Raw genomic sequence first — 18,844 nt, 5'->3', positions numbered from 1 at the left:
TGTCGGTCGCGACCCACAGGCGCAGAACTGCTGCTGTGGAGCCTAAGACCGTCGGAAAGCACAGATATTTATTTATTTATTATTTATTGTAAATATATTTTTTATTGATTTTTTTACTGAGAGGAACAGAGAGGGATAGAGAGTTAGAAACATCGATGAGAGAGAATCATCGATCAGCTGCCTCCTGCACACCCCCTACCGGGGATGTGCCCCCAACCAAGGGACATGCCCTTGACAGGAATCGAACCCGGGACCCTTCAGTCCGCAGGCCGACGCTCTATCCACTGAGCCACACCGGTTTCGGCAAAACACAGATATTTAGATTACGATTCATAACAGGTAGCAACATTACGATGCATTAACAGCAGCAGCAGCGAACATAATTTTATGGCTGGGTGAGGGCCTGGGTTAAAGGGCGGAGGCATCAGGAAGGTTGAGAGCCGCTGCCTCAGAGGCTGCCCCGGCCCAGGGGTGGGGAGTGATGGGAACCGGATACGGAGCGTCGCCTGGGTACCACGCACGGCGGCCCCTGTTTGCGAGGCAGGAGCCACAGGCCCCATCCCCACAGAGCGCGCCTGGCCCCGCGAAGCCCTTTCCGGAGGATGGGGCTCAGAGAGCTCTGGGGACCTGCCTGGGTGAGCCCGCCACTCTGCCCCGCCGAGCCCCATGCGAGAAGGTCACACAGGTCAGGTCGCGCAGGGCCGCAGAGGGGTGAGCTGGGCCGGTGTCCCCAGACCCTCCACCCAAAGCATCGGCACTTCAAAAACTTGCTGTTGCTTTTTTAAAAATTCAGACTTATTCCTGTGTCTGGTCTGTCTGTCCTCCAGTGGGCTAGAAGCCAGGAGATTCTAATTCTGCGGAAATGCGTCTGTCTATCTGTCTTTATAAAAACGACGATTGTGGAGTGGCTCACCGGGTGACAGGCGGAGTGGGAGCCGGGAGCTCAGGGAGATGTGGGCTCCGGTGGTGGGTGGTTAGGGGCACAGAGAGGGACATGTTCCTCCCAGGGTGGCCCAGCGGCGGGTCCAATGCCATGGAATTGTGGGTAAGGAGGTGAGAAGACGCAGAGCAGGAGGTGCCGTGCAGGAGGCAGGGATGGATGGAGAGAAGCACAGACACAAGAATCTTGCTCCTACCCCACTTCCTGGGGCGTCGTCGGTGCCTCCGAGAGTGCTAAGTGCTTTGCTGACATTGTCACCGGACCTTTCCGATGGCCCCCGTGAGCCATATGCCTCTTCCTACCCATTCCACGGGTGAGAAAACTGAGGTTCGGAGAGGTTCAGAGCTGAGGCTGAAACCTGGTGCCCCGGGACTCGCTGTGCAATGCTCTCTCTGCACAAGCACCGCCGTGGACGCTGTCAGGAGGAAGGTGCTGGCTGAGGGGGGTCTGTCTTCAGCCTCCACTCCCCCCCAGTCTGTCAGATCTCAGCAGGAGGCCGGCCTTAAGTGGCCCTGGGGGTGCGTGGGGCTGCATCTGTCCCAGGTCACTGGCCACGTGGCTGGAGGCACCAGGAAAAGGAGTCCGATCCTGCTCAGGCCGGGGAGAGGGGCCTGCCCGGTCCCTCCGGTGGACGCGGGTCCTCCTACGCCGCCCAGCGTGTCTCTCCTCCCCCCTCCGGGCCGGGGCAGGCTCGGCGTCCGGCCCCCTCCGCCTCCCTGCCCCCCACGCCCGCCCTGGGCGGCAGCCTGCCTCGCCTCAGTGGAGCCCTCAGCCAGTCCTCAATCTAAATGACAGCTGCCCTCAGCCAAGTCAGCTCCGATTAATTCCCGAAGCTTCCGGGCCCCGGCGGGGCCGCTCGCAGGCCGAGCTGCCCCAGTGCTGGTGGGGGGCTCCTCCTGCACCCCAGGGCGGGCCGGGAAGGTGGGGAGTCAGGGACCCCTCCCCGCCCCTCGGGGTCCCCATGCGTGCTGTGTGCTGGCCCCCATCACATGGGGCCTGTGGGCACCTGGTGCGCAGCGTGCACGGAGGAAGCCTTTAATGGGACTCGGGTGTTTTTTTTGTTTGTTTGTTTTTTAAATCGGGGCTTCTTTTAAAAAATGTTTTATTGATTTGTTACAGAGAGGAAGGGAGAGGGATAGAGTTAGAAACATCGATGAGAGAGAATCATCGACCAGCTGCCTCTTGCACCCCCCACCCCTACCGGGGATGTGCCTGCAACCCAGGTTCATGCCCTTGGCCGGAATCGAACCCGGGACCTCTCAGTCCGCAGGCCGGCGCTCTATCCACTGAGCCACACCGGTTTTGGCGAGCCTTGGGTTTTGTCTCTGGTTCCTCGGTCCCCGGGGGCGTTGGGTCCCCATGGATGAGTGTCAGGGCCCTTTCCCAAAAAAAACACACACACACAAAAAAAAACAGTAATAATAATAATAAGAGTATTGATCTCGGAGAAGGAGAGGGGCAGGGAGAGGAAGGGAGGGATCCAGGGGAAGAGAGATTGAGGAAGAACGGGGTGGGGGGTGGGGACAGGACAGATGGAAAGAGGGAGGGAGGACCTACCACGCTGGCCCCTGACACTTTGCATTTTCACGGGACTCGGATAAAGCCACACGCGTTGGCCTCAGACAGACCTGGGGCTGCCCCTGCCCGGCTGTGTGGCTGGGGACCAGGAACGCTCCCGCCCGAACCCCAGTTTCCTGTGGAGGAGTTGGAGCGGGGGGCCCTCTCTCCGCTGGTGTGAGGGGGAGAATCAATGAGACGGAATGAAGCCCAAGGTTAGCGTTCACACCGACATCCCTGGAGCTGCTGGCCGGTAGCCGTGTGGCCCGTCTCCTTGTTCCGTGTCTCGGTTGTCATGGCGACGCCATGGCTAGCCGTGGATGGGAGAGCTCCGGGCGGGTGGGGGATGCAGATGGAAAGCTGGGCTTGAGGCGTGGCCGGTCCCCCCCTACCCCCCAGGCCCGGAGGAGACGGCCGGGGGGAGTGTCCCTCAGGCTGCTGCCCTGGGTCCCCGATCCTTGGGATTGGGGTGAAGGCATCTTATTGTAGTATCTCTGATTTTGTAAAACCCCCTCAACCCCCTGCCCGCCCATCTTCTCTCTACAGTGAATGTAAAAATCTCATCGCCCCCATGGATAGGACGAGAGTCAGGGGCGGTTGTCCGTCCATCCATCCCCCGTCATTGGGGAGAGGACCCAGTAGGCCCAGAGAGGGGGAGTGACTTGCTCAAGGCCACACAGCTCCCGGGAGGGAGTGTTTATCTGCTTCCACAGGTGGGGAATCTGAGGCTCAGCAGGTTGTTGCATGGGCCCAAGGTCACGGGGCTGATGAACGGGATGGGGGGGGGTTTTGAGACTCAGACGGAGGTGGTGGCGTTGGAATCGGGGCTTCCGCATGCAGAGCATGGGCCCCCCGAAACCTGCTGCGCGTGGGCGAGGAGTGGAGGGGGGTGCTTGGGTTGGCTGAGCAGACCCTCTTGGTGCTGCCGGTGTGGGGCTTGGCTTTACCGTCCCTGCCCTTGAGCCTGGCGGCAGGAGGTCCCCACCTCTCACGGGGCCCGGGGGGGTCCTCCTGGGGTGCATTTAGGGTGCCACGCCCAGCCCTTTCTCGGAGCCGGGGAGCCGGAGCGAGGAGCGTCTGGGAACAGGGATGTGTCCGAGGGACCTGAGGGACTCCCGGGCTGTGGGACGGAGCTGCGGGGACGATGTGGCTCGCTCAGCCCTGTGGCTCCCAGGCCCGCCTCTGCCTCTCGGCCTAGGGCCCCAGCCTCCCCTCCCCCCGCTCCCCCCCCCCCCCCCAAATCCCCCAGCTGAGTGGCAGCTGTCACAGATACCGGCGTCTCCCCGGGTCAGGCCCAAATAAAGGAGAAACCAAAATACATTCGCCTTTGTCGGGATCCTGCGAGGAGGGTGAGCAGGGCGAGAGAGTCACCTGCTATTGTGCTCGGGGCCCACACGCTCCTTACATAAGCCCGGAGTTAAAAATACCCCTGGAATTTCTGATTCCCGGGCCCTGCCGCTGCCTGGGGTGGCCCCCGGCCCCCCGCCCTCCCAGGCTCCCAGGGCAGGGGGTGGGAGGCGGCAGAGGAACTCCCAGGAGCTGGGGCTGCCTTCAGAGCCCCAGGCTGTCCCCCAACGGGGAGCGGGAAACCCCCAGAACAGCAGAGCCTTTCGGTGGGCAGGGGCCGGGGAATCCTACCTGCCAGTGCTCCTGTGTCCTCACCCGCATCATCTCATTTAATCCTACAGCCCGAGTCAACACTTTGCCCAGCCCCCCTTCTCCTCACTCCCCCACCCCTGCACCCCGGGGTTAGCACCCAGGGAATTGTTGGCCCCGGCTCAATGGAGCACCTTTAAAAAAAAAAAAAAAAAAAAAAAAATATATATATATATATATATATATATATATATATATATATTTTATTGATTTTTTATAGAGAGGAAGGGAGAGGGATAGAGTTAGAAACGTCGATGAGAGAGAAACATCCATCAGCTGCCTCCTGCACACCTCCCACCGGGGATGTGCCCGCCACCACGGTCCATGCCCTTGACCGGAATCGAACCTGGGACCCTTCAGTCCGCAGGCCGACGCTCTATCCACTAAGCCAAACCGAGTCAGCACTCAAGCCCCCCGCCGGGTGCCTGGGGTGCCTGGGGTGCGTGGGGTGCTGGGCTGGACACACCAAGCCCGCCCCTCCCCCAGGCTGCCCGTCCGATGGGGGCGGCAGGCTGACGGCTAACACATGGAAAACACACGGCAACGCCATCAGGTTCCGCGGGGTCTGCCTGTGCTGGCACCGAGCTACTCCAGGGCTCTCCCCCCCCCCCTGCCCCATCCGGGGAGCTGGGCGAGGGGCCGGCTTATCTCTGGGTCCTGGTGCCCCAGGAGCCGGGGACGGGCCTCTCGGAGCCCGGGCAGGCCCCGACGTGAGGCGGCTTCCGCGGGACTGATTTATGGGCAGCTGCTCCGCGGAAGGAATCCTGGGGCGGGAGGATGCGTTCGGTCATGCTTGGGTTGTCAGGACCCGGAGGGGAATACACCCTCTTGAAACATATTCCCTGTGGATACGCCACGCCCTGGTGCATCCCGGTCAGGGGCCGGGGAATCCTACCAGCCAGTGCTCTGTGACGGCAGGCCAGCCCCTCACCCTCTCTGAGCCCCGGGACCCCCTGTGACGCAGGGAGGAGGGCTACCCTGCTGCCGGGCTTGCTGGGAGAGGGACGGAGATAATAATACCCGGAAGGGCTGTGCTGTGTGCTGACTCAATCGAGCCTGTGCAAGAAGAGCCGCTGTGCTGAAACCGGTGTGGCTCAGTGGGTAGAGCGTCGGCCTGCGGACTGAAGGGTCCCAGGTTCGATTCCCGTCAGGGGCATGTGCCTTGGTTGCGCGCACATCCCCAGTAAGGGGTGTGCAGGAGGCAGCTGGTCGATGATTCTCTCTCATCGATGTTTCTAACTCTCTATCCCTCTCTCTTCCTCTCTGTAAAAAAATCAATAAAACATATTTTTTTTAAAAAGAAGAAGAGCAGCCATCTTGGTTGCACCGGAGTCGTCTGTAAGTTGGGAACAGAGCATCCTGAGAAAACTGGGCCAGTCCGGTCCATCGGGGACCCTCCCTCAGCAGACCCAGGTGGCAGAAGGGTCCCCAAGCCTCCCCCATAGCTGGGGACATGCCGATCCTGCAGCCACTGAGTAAGAAAACCAGGCGACGGGACCTTGGGTCTGGGCCTTGGTGCCAGCATCGGCAAGCGGCCTCGGTTTGCTGCCTGTGAAATGGGCACACGCATCGCCGTGTTGGCCCCTGGAGGCCACGCGTGGAAAGGGAAGTCAGGAACCCCTCTTGGCGTCGCTCGCGTTGGCGGACGCGATCCCGCTCGCCCATCCAGAGCTTGCAGTGCTCGGAGCAGAACTCCTCTTGGGGGTGCTAGGCCGTGGAGTCCCAGGGCGTCCGTCGGCTGCGTGGGCCCCAGAGCAGACGTGTGCAGGCTGAGCACCCACGTGGCTCCCCGTGTGCAGGGGAGCCGGGCTCTGGCGTGGAGTGGCCTTCCGGCCGCCCCGCTCACCCACCAGGCCCCCCACCCGGGCTCTCCTCCCGTGAGACGGGGCGAGGACGCCAGTGCCACGGACGGGAGCGTGTCCGTCTGGCCGTGTCCCAGGAGGGGGCCGAGGCGTGGGGGCGTCTCCATGGGAGCAGGGATCCCTCGCCTTCTGACCTCCCCCCCCCCCGACCTGGTCCTAATGACAGTCCCAGAAGCCCTGTGTGGGGGATCTTTTCTGCAAACCGGGCGATGGATGACAAGGCCCCCAGGGAGGTGACGTCACCCCCGCTTCGGCAGCCGGGATCGGAGGCCGGGAGAGGGAAACGGGCGGGCGTCTTGGCCCACGGTGGTGGGACTGGGACTCCAGCCCCCGTCTGTGACTCCGCAGTGACTGTGCTAGGACGCTGGCTCCCGGGGTGGGGCGGGGGGTGTGGGGATGGGGGAGCGGGAGGAGGACAGTGTCTGCCTCATTTCCTGCTGGACCCGCAGGGCCGGCCCACACCTGGCACCTGGTCGGAACACTCCGCCGAGGCCGGTGGAGGAGGGAAGGAGCCAAGGAGAGAACTTCCTCTCCCGCCCCAGCTCCTCCCAGCACCCCAAAGCCGGGTGTCTCCAGCGCCCCAGGGTGGGGGCCCCTGCAGACCCGGTTAGTCACCGCCTGGCCTTGGCTGCCTGGGCCCGTCCTTCTGGGAAGGTTTTTCTCGCACTTAATCCCACAAGGCGAGATGGGCGAGGCGACGCCTGCCTGGCACAGGGCCCTGGCGGGGCCTGCCCGCTGTGCCTCTGAGGAGGGTGGGTTGGGTACGGAGTTCAGTATCGGGGCGTGCTCTCTCGGCCCCACGGGGGCCCCCAATCCTCTGCTGAGTCAGAAGTGCACCTTCTGGGCTGTGTGGCCTTGGGGAGGTCGCCTCTCCTCTCTGAGATTCAGGCTGTCTGAAAGGGGGGGGATCATGCCGAAACCGGTTTGGCTCAGTGGTAGAGCGTCGGTCTGTAGGACTGGAGGGTCCCAGGTTCGATTCCGGTCAAGGGCATGTCCCTTGGTTGCGGGCACATCCCCAGTAGGGGGTGTGCAAGAGGCAGCTGATCGATGATTCTCTCTCATCGATGTTTCTATCTCTCTATCCCTCTCTCTTCCTCTCTGTAAAAAAATCAATAAAATATATTTAAAAAAAAATAAAAAAATAAAAGGGGGGATCATGAGAATAGTCATCCGTCTATGGCGTGTCTGGCTCAGAATAGAACCATTGGTCACCAGGAGGCAGTGAGTGAGCAGCCCTCCGTAGTGAGTGCTCTAGGCATCCCAGTTCTTGTGCTCTTTGAGTCTAATTCGCACTAAGGTGTGAATGGTTGTCCAGCAGCCAGTTTCCCCTCCCGTGCGTCTAACGCAGGCATCCGTGATGTCTCTGGGTGCCGTGTGACCACGTGCAAAGGAAATGGAAGGGGCTGTTTTGCTAAGGGCACAGAGAGGACAGAACTCCCTCACCCTTATCACCCAAAGTCCCTTGATACAGCGCTTGGGCAAAGGGCAAAGGCCTGGTTGGGGGAATCCAGACTTTCCGTCTTCACTGCACGGAGCAGTGTGGCACCTTGTTCAGGACGTTCTGGAAGATGGCGAGTGGATAAGCTGGGGTCTGGACCTGGACAGTCTTCCCTAGCACCCTTTCGCTGCATCCCGAACGGACTCCTACACACGCTGCAATGCCCCGTGTAGATGCTCCCTCCTCTAGGAAACCTCCCCGACGTGGCTCGGGTCCAGCTAAAATCTTTGGGGAACTCGAGTGCATCCGAGATGGAGCAAAACCCTGAAACAGGATTGTCCCAACCATCCTATTTCCCAGGGGTCTACCGCGGTGACCCAGGAGGAGGAGGAGGAGGAGGAGGAGGAGGAGGAGGACTTCCATGGGCTGAGGTCTCATCCGGATCAGAGGCAAGAGCGGGGCATTTTAACCAGACGTCCTCAGATCCCTTCAGAACGCCTTCAGGCGCGACGCGAGGCCACGGCTGCTCTCCCTCCCCCCTCCGGGGCCTCCTGCGGAGCCGAGCACACTAACCCCTCTCTCCCCCTTCTTCCTCCCACAGCCCACGACCTCCCCGCGAACAAGGCCCCCGCGGCCCAGCCCGGCAGCCATCTGCAGTGCCTGTCTGTCCACTGCACAGACGACGTGGGCGACGCCAAGGCCCGAGCCTCCGTGCCCACCTGGCGGTCCCTGCACTCCGACATCTCCAACCGGTTTGGGACGTTCGTGGCCGCCCTCACTTGAACAGACAAGAATGCCCCCTGCCCCTGCACCAGGCCCCTCCCTCCCCTCCCCTCCCCTCCCCTCCCCTCCCCTCCCCCCCCCTCCCTCGCCTCTAATAACCGGAGAGGGCCACTGTCGCTGAAGGAATGGGCTCTTTTCTAGGTTGGTACTGGCGTAGTGGCGGCGTATGGACCGGAAAGGGTTAATTTAAAAGGGAAGAAAGGAAAAAAAAAAAAAGAAAAGAAAAAGAAAAACCTCAAACATTTTTTTTTTTTTTTTAATTTTAAAAAAAGAGAGACTCTGTCTGCCACAGTATGTTACCAGTGTTAACCCTTCTGCCGTTAGCCAACTCCGGCTTCAGCCTCTTCCTCGCTTAGAGAATTCCCTCCCCCCTTTTTATTTCCCCTCCCCGTCACCTTGGCGTACGGTTTTTTGTTTTATTTTCCACGCGGCTGTACGCCCGAGGATTGCTAGTTCACGATAAGACGAGCGTTGCTTTCTTTCTTTCTTTTTTAAAATTCTCTTTTATTCTTATTCCTCCCCCCCTTACCCCCGCCTTATTGTTTTCCTCCTTCCCTTTATTTTTTTGGTTCCTTTTTTTTTTCTTCTTTCTTTCTTTCTCCTTTCTTTCCTTCTTTGCTTTGTTCACGGCTTATTAAAATGGAAATCCCGGAGAAGAGTGGCCCTGGAATCCTGCGAAAGAAAGTCACGTTGTCATCGTTGTCATCGCCATATTATCTATTGGCATCCACCTGTCATCAGGGAGGCGGGAGCCAAACAAGGAATGTCCCCCCTCCCCTCCCCCTTAGGTATTCCACCAGGGGTGTTGTGTTGTCTGTTTCCCAAGGAGAGAGAGAGAGAGAGAGAGAGAGAGAGAGAGAGAGAGCGAGCGCGCGAGCGCGCGCGTTCTGCTGGAAGCTGCCCTCTGCATCGGGCGGTGACGTGGCGGGCCGCGCTGCGGGAAGGACGCGGAAGGCTTGACAGCGGAGTTTTCTCCTCCCTTCCTGGGCCTCTCACAAACGCCGGGGCTCCGAATGGTCACGCGTTGCTGAGCAGCCCTGGTCCGCATGGGGGATGGGGGCCTCCCAGCCGCAGCGTCTGAGGGGTGGGGGCCTGGGGGGCTCCGGGCTCCAGCTCTGCTCCAGCCCAGGCCATGGGGGCGAATCCATGCTTCCCCGTGGGCCTCTGAGGACGGCTGTTCCCAGGAGGGAGGCACTGGGGGGTGGAGGGCTGGGTGTAGCTCCCCCCTGTTCTCACAGCCCCCCCCCCCCCCCCCCCCGATCTATGTGACCCCCTCCGATCGAACGCCCCACCCCTGGGAAGAAGGAGGAGGGAGCCCAGGCTCAGCTTGCTGAGCCCCCTCTCTCCAAGCCTGGGATTTAAAAAAAAAAAATTTTGGGGGGGCTGGGTTTTGCAGACGGCTGGGGGTCAGAGGGAGGAGGAAGAGACTATAACTCATGACTCGGATACCTGGGCCTTGTTTTTTTTTTTGAACCCTGGAATTCCACCATCCCTCTCCCCCCTCCCCCCTTTTTGACCTAACGTCCTCACTCTATTGCAAAATGAGAGCCACAGCCCATGTCTCACGGAGAATTAACTTTCTGAGACATGACGAGGGAGGGAGGCTGGGTGAGGGGGGCTCCTGGGCCCCGCCAGGCATGCCCCCTGGTCCTCCCTCCCTGAGTGTGGTCACCGGGGGCTCCAGGTGACGGGAGCGGGCACCCTGGGGTGCCATGGGTGCTTAGGAGGGTCTCGAAGGATCTGGAGGGGTGGGGGGGGGCATGGAGATCCCAGGGGTGGGTCAGACAGGAAGTGACCCCGGTATCATTCCACCCCAATCGGCGGTCCCTGTGTTACCGGTTTCTGTGAAGGGCCACGGCTTCCGAAATCCCCCATTTTGAGCCTCCTCTCATCATCTCCCCTTTTGCTCCCCCCTCCCCCACATGGTTTATTTCAAAGACCTTCTCGGCCAAGGGAGGGGAGAAGAGCATCTAGGAAAATCTTCTCTTTCCATAGCCAGTCCTCCCGCCCCCACCCCCTCCCTTTCTTTCCTTCTGCCGGCTTTTTTTTGGCTCGGGTCCGAGTCTGGACAGTGCAAGGTCCTGGCCTGGACGGGTGTCTGCCCCGGGGGCTGACGCCCCACAGCAGAGGGCAGGCCTAAGCCCGCAGTGTGAATTTATCAGAAGGAGGTGTGTGAGCGGATCAGGTCGAAAGGAGAGAAAGTGGGGTGCGGGGGGGGGGGGGAGGAGAGAAGAGGGGAGAGAGAGAGACGTGTCCCTTGCTGTCACTGGCTTCAGGGGGATCAGCCAGTCAGAGCAACACCCCACACTCCCGCCCACCCCGCCATGGACAGCTGTTTTGAGAGCGTCGTCATTTTATTTTATTTAAAAAAAAACACAAATAAAAACAGGAATGATTTCTCTTCTGTGGCTTCAGGCTGAGGAGCTAAGTGTCTTTTTGACTTCTGTCTTTTTGACTCTGCCCAGCGCTTGGCCATCCGCTCAGAAACACCTGAAGTTTAAAAAACGTTCTCTCTCCCGGACCCCGGAATGGAACAGCTTTACAAATAGCCTTAAGCAAAAGGATGGCATTTCGTTACATCTGGTTCCATGGGAAACATAAAAGGCAAATGAGAAACACACCCCCAGCCCACGAGGTTCCAGACACTGGTAATGGGTACTCCCATCGCGAACTCTTCGGGGGGGAAAAAATAAAACAAAAAAACGTTCTTGCACATGTAACATAGGAAACCTTAACTCTGCTGTGTTAGGCAATCCTGTAACCTTCTTTGACTCTTAAAAAAAAAAGAAATTCATTTCTGAGATGCTTGGTTGGGAGACTGTGACAATAGCTCATGAAATTGAGTGTTATTTTTCTTTCTTTCTTTTTTTAAAAAAAAAACCTATGTAAAGTGCAGTCTTCTGTATTCATGCATATTGTATATACCTGTATATGTTTTCCTGAGCAGCTAAATAACAATAAATATGACGTTAATGGTGGCTGTGGCGCGTTTGTGGGCGGGGCTTGCTTTATTTCCATCACTCCGCTCCCCCTACCCTCTGTCCCTCCCTCTCCCCCCCACCCCCACCCCACACGCCTCCCCTTTGCCCATAGGTCTCTTCAAATGACATGGGAGATGAGAGTAGAGGTCTGGATGCTGTTGAGTGTGTGTGTGTGTGTGTGTGTGTGTGTGTGCTTGCACGCACCTGTGTATGAGTGTGCATGCGTGTGTTGATGCCAGTCGGGTCATCTCAGAATGTCTCCATCAGCACTGCGGACATTGGGTTAGGGGGCCCTGCATGGTGGGGGCCATCCTGTGCATTGTAGGGGTGTTGAGCAGTATCCTTGGCCTGGAGATTCCAGTAGCACCTCTTCCCCCCACCCCCACCCCCACCCCCTTGTGACAACCCAAACATTGCTCAGTGTCCCCTGGGAGGCATCTGATTACCATCGGGGGGGAAGGAGTATGGGGAGACCCACCCCAGGCGGCTGTGCCATCTGAGGGCTCTCTCTCTTTTTTTGAGTCTTCGAGTCCACTATCAGAAACCAGAAAGCTTTGCATCTTCCTGCCAGCCGTGCGGCTGCTCCGTGCCTCCATGTTCCCATCTGTGAAATGGGTCTAACAGCGGAGCTGTCCTAGCAGACAACGCGGTGTGTGTGGACGCAGCACCCCGGCGGGCCATGTGCCGGGGTCCGTTTCTCCCGGGTGGGCTGCTGGTTCCGCCGCCTGTGGCCCTGGGCTGTGGCGGGCACGCGGTCCCACCCAGCCTCCATTGTCTTGTCTCTGAAGTGGAGCCAGGAACATCCAGCGTGGAGGCGACTGTGAGCACCGGCCCTGGGTCAGCTCTTACGCCTGCCAACGCTCTGGCTGTCCCCGGGGCTGGCCTCTGGGCAGTAGCTTCGCAGCCTGAGGCTTAAATGAAAATTCCTCATTTAAAAAAATATATATTTTTATTGATTTTTTTTTTTTTTTTACAGAAAGGGATAGAGAGTCAGAAACATCGATGAGAGAGAATCATCGATCAGCTGCCTCTTGCACACCCCCTACTCCCCAGTGCCCACAACCAAGGCACATGCCCTTGACCGGAATCGAACCTGGGACCTCTCAGTCCGCAGGCCGACGCTCTTATCCACCGAGCCACATGGGTTTCAGCTAAAAACTCCCCATTTTAATGCTTTTAGCTTCACTGTGGGACCTTCCTCTACGCGGGAGAGAATGGAGGGAGAAGGAGGGCTCCTTCAAAGGGAGGGGACTGTGTCCCCTAACGGATGGCACAAAGGATGGGACATTCTCCGAGAGCTTCGTGGACCCCATGGGGGAGGCTTAGGCGAGGCTTCCTCCCGCAGGCTGTGTCCCGGTGGGGTTTTGACGTAGGAAGAGGAGTTCACCCTCTTCCTCCCCAGCACGTACACGGACCCCGGTGTGGCAGCCGGGTTGCTGTGTTCTTTCCCTCCGGCTTTTTGAAGTTCTCTCTGTGGGGGCAGCGACGTGGTCGTCGGAATAGGACGTTGTAGGGACGAGGCCCCTCTGTTCGCTCTGATTTGGAAGAGCGTAAGCGACTCTTTAACCTTTAAAGGTCTCCCGCGCAGAGCGACAGTGGTGGATGATCATGGTCCGTGGCCGAGGAGGGGAAGAGAGGCGAGGGAATGATGAGCCGCGGGATGGGCGCCGGGGAGACGTGAGGTTGGTGTGAAGTGAATGGATGAGCGAGTGAGTGACTTCACGTCTCAGAGGATGAAGAACCGAGAGGACCACATGACGTGGGCTGGATATCGGTCCTGGGGAGGGAGGGCCAGGGTGGGGCTCCTGCAGCAGGCTGGTGTATATTTTATTTATTTTATGTTATTATTTCTTTTAAATATATTTTATTGATTTTTTTTTACAGAGAGGAAGAGAGAGGGATAGAGAGTTAGAAACATCCATGAGAATCATCCATCCGCTGCCTCCTGCACACCTCCTACTGGGGATGTGCCCACAACCAAGATACATGCCCTTGACCAGAATCGAACCTGGGACCTTTCAGTCTGCAGGCCAACGCTCTATCCACTGAGCCAAACCGGTTTTGGCATATTTTATTATTTTATTTTATTTCCCCCCCCCCAGTTTTTAATTTCTTTATTGATTAAGGTATTACATATGCGTCCTTATTCCCCCATTACCCCCCCCCTTACCTCCCATCCATGCCCCCACCCCCCTTTTGTCTGTGTCCATTGGTTAGACTCACATGCATGCATCTGAGTCCTTTGGTTGCTCTCTCCCCCTTACCCCCACCCTCCCCAAGGTTTGACGTTCTGATGGATGCTTGGCCTTCCCGTGTTGGCAGAGACACCCCATCTTTGCCAGATGGTCCCCCTCAGAATGGCTGCCCCCTTCTGGGGCACCACCCACTCTGGAGGCCTGAGAGGCTGTCTCATGGGAGGGAGGAATGGGGGTGGGACGGGCTCAGAGGGATCCTCGAGAGCCAGGGGCAGGTGCAAGAAAGACCCCCACCCCCACCCCCATCCCACTTTCTGTGAACAAAGATTAGAAATAGTCACAAGGCCGGAGTGAAACATAGGTTTCCCTAACTGACCAGGGGATCAGCAGGAAGGACCCCATGGGGGAGGGAGGGCACCCCAATTGAGTGTGGTGTAGACGTGGGAGGTGCTGGGGAGGAGATGGGGGCTGGGCGGCAGGTGGTCCATCCGCTCACTGGCTGGGTGGCTGCTCTCTGAGCCTCAGTCTCCTCATCTGCAAAATGGGGCCACTTCTAGCCCCACCACAGAGACGTGAGGTCCCCGTGCGGTAAGCGGGCTTTGCCCGGGGGCTGCTCTGAGCACACCTTCAGTCCGCGTCAGCCGCTGCGGGGGTGGAAGGAACCGTTAGGTGCCTCCGTGTCTCCCCGTGCCAACAGAGGTCCAGCGATCACAGGAAACACCTGTGTGACGCCTGCTCAGGTGAATCCTAGTCACCGCTGATGAACGATGCGAATGGCTCCTCATCGCCAGAGGAGCCCCGTGCCCCAGAGAAGGAAGCTGAGACGCAGAGAGAGAGGGAAAGCCGCTTGGCCAGGATCCCCGGGGCCCTTGCTGCCAGGCACCAGGAGGATGCAATCGTGCTGAGCACAGGGCCTGGCTGGGCCTTTCCATGCCAGGGGCCAGGTCTTCCTGCTCCCCCTGCTCCGTCACAGTCACCGCTCTGCTGCCGGCCCGGGCAGGGCCCGGCCACACCGCCCCATCCCTGTGGCTGGTGCTGGCTGCGGAGGCTGGGCGGAGAGGCTGGGGGGGGGGGGAGGCTGGGGGGGGCGGAGGCTGGGGAGGAGAGGCTGGGGGGAAGACTAGGGGGGGGCTGGAGGGGGGAGCCTGGGGGGGGAAGCTGGGGAGGGGAGACTGGGAGGGGGGAGGCTGGGGCGGAGAGGCTGGGGGTGGAGGCTGGGGGGGAGGCTGGGGAGGGGAGACTGGGGGGGGAGGCTGAGGGGGGAGGCTGGGTGGGAAGGCTGGGGGGGAGGCTGGGGTGGAGAGGCTAGGAGGGAAAGGCAGGGGGGGAGGCTGGGGGGGAGGCTGGGGGGGGAGGCTGGGGGGAGGCTGGGGTGGAGAGGCTAGGGGGGAAAGGCTGGGGGGGGAGGCTGGGGGGGAGGCTGGGGCGGAGAGGCTGGGGGTGGAGGCTGGGGGGGAGGCTGGGGAGGAGACTGGGGGGGAGGCTGGGGGAGGAGGCTGGGGGGGGAGGCTGGGGTGGAGAGGCTGGGGGGAAAGGCTGGGGGGGGAGGCTGGGGGGGAGACTGGGGGGGAGGCTGGGGGGGGCTGGGGAGGAGAGGCTGGGTGGAGAGGCTAGGGGGGAAAGGCTGGGGGGGAGGCTTTGTGTTTCCCTCCTCCGTCCGCTGCCAGCACAGGTATGGACCCTGGGCCGAGCCAGCAGGTGCTCCTGGCAGCCTCCCCTCCAGCCTCAGACAGGACAGGACAGGAGGGGAGATGATGGAGGCGGCGGGACCTCCTGTTCTCCAGTCCCTCTGCTTGGGGCTCGCGTCCTGCAGGTCTGGCCGGTGGCAGGGGGCCGGGGGGCCGCCGTGGCCACGGCCTTTGTCCTCTCCGTCACAGCCCCTCCCTGTGGGGCGGAGGAGCCTGACCCCAAGGGGACCCTCGCCCGCCAGAGCCCATTCTTCCCGGGGCCTCCGGAGCCCCCTCCCCGGCCTTTGTCCCGCAGAGGACCCCTCGGGAGCGCGGAGCCCCTCGGAGGACAAAGGGCTCATTGAGGCGCCAGGCCGGGCAGCGGGGGAGGAGGAGGGTGTAGGGCAGAGTGATGGGCGACGGCGGCCAGGGCTGGCGTGGCCCGGGGACCAGGTTCGAATCTTGCTCTCACCACAGCGAACCCCGCCGGGTCCCCAGGACCTTGTCTGGGAGCCTCGGTGTGCCCATCTGTGAAATGGGGTGAATGAGGGACGGGGAGAGTCCACGGTGGCTGGCTATTGCCTGGGCTGTATATTCGCAGTGTGTGGTGTTGACTATTTTTTAAAAAATATATTTTTTATTGATTTTTTTTTTTTTTTTTTTTTACAGAGAGGAAAGGAGAGGGATAGAGAGTTAGAAACATCGATGAGAGAGAAACATCGACCAGCTGCCTCCTGCGCACTCCCTCACCGGGAATGTGCCCGCCACCAAGGCACATGCCCTTGACCGGCATCGAACCTGGGACCCTTGAGTCTGCAGGCCGACGCTCTATCCACTGAGCCACACCGGTTAGGGCAGAATGTTATCCTTCCTGGATAGAATGCACTCATTCGCTCAGCAAATATTTACTGAGCCTCGACTGTGTGCCAGTCCCGGCTCCGGGCCCGGGTAGGTAACCCAGGGAGGCTCACACTGAGGGGTGTGAGGTGCTGTTCGTACCGGCATCTACCTGCACCCAGTCTTTGAGGAAGTTCCAGTCCCCTCTTCTCCAAGCCCAGATATATTGTATTTCTAGAAAGTTCCAGGCGCTGAGACCAGAGGCCGTGACTCTGATCACCCCTTGGCAGGCGGCCAGGGGGTAGGGTGCCTGTGACAGCATCGGACTGAGGAGAGGCTGCCGTGTGCTGAGCGTCTCAGCCGCTGCGGGGAGGGCCTCCGGGAAGAGGGCACGGCCTGGGCCGAGGCTGAGGGCGCAGAGGGTCTCACGGGAAGGCCGCCAGGGCCGCGAGCCTGGAGGAGGGGTCGAGGTGAGGAGGGAGGTTTGAGCCAGAGACCTGAGAGCAGACACCCAAGGGCCATGCGACTCCAAATCCCGTCCCCCACCCGGCCAGTTCTGGGCCCAGGGCCCCGGCCAAGATTTCTCCTTGGAACTTGGCTGTTGGCACAAAGCTGACGGCGCCCTGGACGGCCCTGCCTGCCTCGTGGCCTAGATATGTCAGGTTCTCTCTCTCTCTCTTCACCTCTTTTCTTTTATTCCTCTTCTGTTCTTTTGCCTTCATTCTCCCTCTTTCTCTCCCTCCTTCCCTCCCTTCCTCCTTCCCTCCTTTCTTTCCTCCCTCCCTTTTTCCCTCCTTCCTTCCCTCCTCCCTCCCTCCCTCCCTCCCTCCCTCCTTTTCTTTCTTCTTCTCCAGGTCTGTGGTCTGTACCAGTAGTCGGCAAACTCATGAGTCCACAGAGCCAAATACCAACAGGACCACGATGGACATGTCTTTGGAGAGCCACATTTTCCCCCAACTTAAACTTCTTCGAACGCCGCCACGTCTTCAGCATAGACTCGCCCGGGCCGTGGCGTTTTGTGGAAGAGCCACCCTCCAGGGGCCAGAGAGCCGCAGGTGGCAGTTTGCAGGCCACTGGCCTAGAACCCCAGTGGTCCGCGGACCCCCGTTTGGCCCCTGCTGGTCCAGAAGGTCCTCGGTGAAGCTTCTCCTGGTCGTTCCCGCTGACACTGCGTCCAGCGCCCTGCCAGCCTGTGCGTCTTCTCACCGAATCCTCCCCCCACCCCATCCTCTCAGAGACGAGGAAACCGTGCTCCCAGAGCTGCAGGCCGCCCCCCCCGCCCCCAAGCCGTTGTGGATGGGGGGGCGGGATCTCAGCCTTGGCCACGGAAGCTCACCTGTGGGCCCGGGCCTGCCAGGCCCCATTGCCACAGGCCGACACGCTCGCCTCTCCCTGCTTTTCCTGCCTCCATTTCCTCTTGGGAACTCCTCCTCATCCGTCAGAACCCCGGTGACGTGTGGCCTTTTCTTCGTTTCTGCAAATCTCCATGCAAAGAGCATCCTAGTTCCCCACCCCACAGCTATCTGAGGACCTCTATGCCGCGGGCTCGGTGCTAGGCCCCAGGGAAACGCCGACGGGTCAACCACACGGGCCCTGCCAGTTAACAAGCCAACACACCGTCACGAGACGTGAAGAGGACACGGGCCGAGTATTCTAATAAAGAGCAGGGGGTTGGGCCTGGCTGGCGTGGCTCAGAGCCAGGAGCCGGGAGGCCACGGTTCGATCCCAGCCAGGGCACACGCCCAGGTGTGCAGGCTCCGTCCCCAGCGCGGGGTGTGCAGGAGGCAGCTCATCCCTGAGTCTCTCTCATCTTCGGTGTCTCTATCCCTTTCTCCCTCTCCCATCCTTTCTGAGACGAGTAAAAATGTATTTTTTATTTTAAAAGAAAAGAGCCGCCGAAACCGGTTTGGCTCAGTGGATAGAGCGTCGGCCTGCGGACTGAAAGGTCCCAGGTTCGATTCCCCGTCAAGGGCATGTACCTTGGTTGCGGGCGCATCCCCAGTGGGGGGTGTGCAGGAGGCAGCTGACTGATGTTTCTCTCTCATGGATGTTTCTATCTCTCTATCACTCTCTCTTCCTCTCTGTAAAAAAAAAAAATAATATATATATATATATAAATATATATATATAAATATATATATATATACAATATATACAGTATTTTTTTTAAATTATTATTATTATTTTTTTTTTTTTTAAAGAAAGGGTAAAAGAACAGTGGGCCGGGGTTCCTCTGTGTCAGGCGATCAGAGAAGCCCTTTGGAAGCGGAGAGACTGGCCAGGGCCTTCCCTGCAGGGGGGCTGGCGAGTGCAAAGGCCCTGCGGCAGGAAGCGCTCGCCGTGTTCGGGGAACAGCCAGGAGGCCGGTGCGCCCGCCCGGGGAGCGGAGGGAGAGAGGAAAGGGTGGGGAGTCGCCGCTCCCCGCCCCCCCTCCCGGCACAGAGGCATCCGAGACAGTCCTCCTGGCCTCCCCACTGCAGGCCTGGCACCCAGGAGGGAGGTGAGCAGCTGGGCGGCTGGGGGCAGGGGTGAGTCCTCAGGCAGCTCTGCCCCTTCCCTCCTCTCCTCTGCCCGGGGCGGCGGCTGGGCCCTCCCCACGTGGCTGGCTGCTCCTGGACGCCCTCCTGAGGGTCAGCTGGGTTGGGGGGGGAGACACGTGAGCGATGCGGAGGGGGGACCCAGGACGGGCCAAGGACAGCACTCCCCGCTCCCCGGGAGTCAGGCACCATCTGCAGTTCATTGTCTCGTGTCATTTGCATTTTCTCTGAAAGCATTTTTTTTTTTTCCCCCAAAGGCTCCGGCCAAGTGCCTGTCACAGAGCTGACAGCTTTCAAGGGGGCATCCGAGGAGCGCGTGGGCGTCAGGTGTGGCCCCTGCAGGCCTCCAGCGCCCCTGCCACCCCTTGCCAACCCCCTCTCCTGCCCGAGG

The 18,844-nt window shown here is 59.8% G+C and overlaps 1 protein-coding gene and 1 long non-coding RNA gene across 3 annotated transcripts in view; both read left to right on the top strand.

The window, feature by feature from the left end:
* MN1 (MN1 proto-oncogene, transcriptional regulator) overlaps positions 1-8,320 on the top strand; it is a 43,621-nt gene extending 35,301 nt beyond the window's left edge. For both annotated transcript variants that reach the window (XM_036449459.2, XM_045585663.1), the window contains one exon: positions 8,055-8,320. In XM_036449459.2, coding sequence (XP_036305352.1) covers positions 8,055-8,236 — 182 coding nt within the window. In that variant the 3' untranslated portion in view covers positions 8,237-8,320. The remainder of the gene's footprint in view (positions 1-8,054) is intronic.
* Positions 8,321-9,527: 1,207 nt separating this feature from the next.
* On the top strand, positions 9,528-11,214 carry LOC118725628. Its single transcript, XR_004990066.2, has 2 exons — positions 9,528-10,442; positions 10,481-11,214. It is a non-coding gene; the product is annotated as an uncharacterized LOC118725628 (long non-coding RNA).
* The last annotated feature ends 7,630 nt before the right edge of the window (positions 11,215-18,844 follow it).

The sequence above is a fragment of the Pipistrellus kuhlii genome, unplaced genomic scaffold (assembly GCF_014108245.1).
Source record: "Pipistrellus kuhlii isolate mPipKuh1 unplaced genomic scaffold, mPipKuh1.p scaffold_m20_p_20, whole genome shotgun sequence".
Classification (NCBI taxonomy): Eukaryota; Metazoa; Chordata; class Mammalia; order Chiroptera; family Vespertilionidae; genus Pipistrellus; species Pipistrellus kuhlii.
The sequence above is the reverse complement of the archived record's forward strand: the minus strand, read 5'-3'. Positions and strand labels throughout refer to the sequence as shown.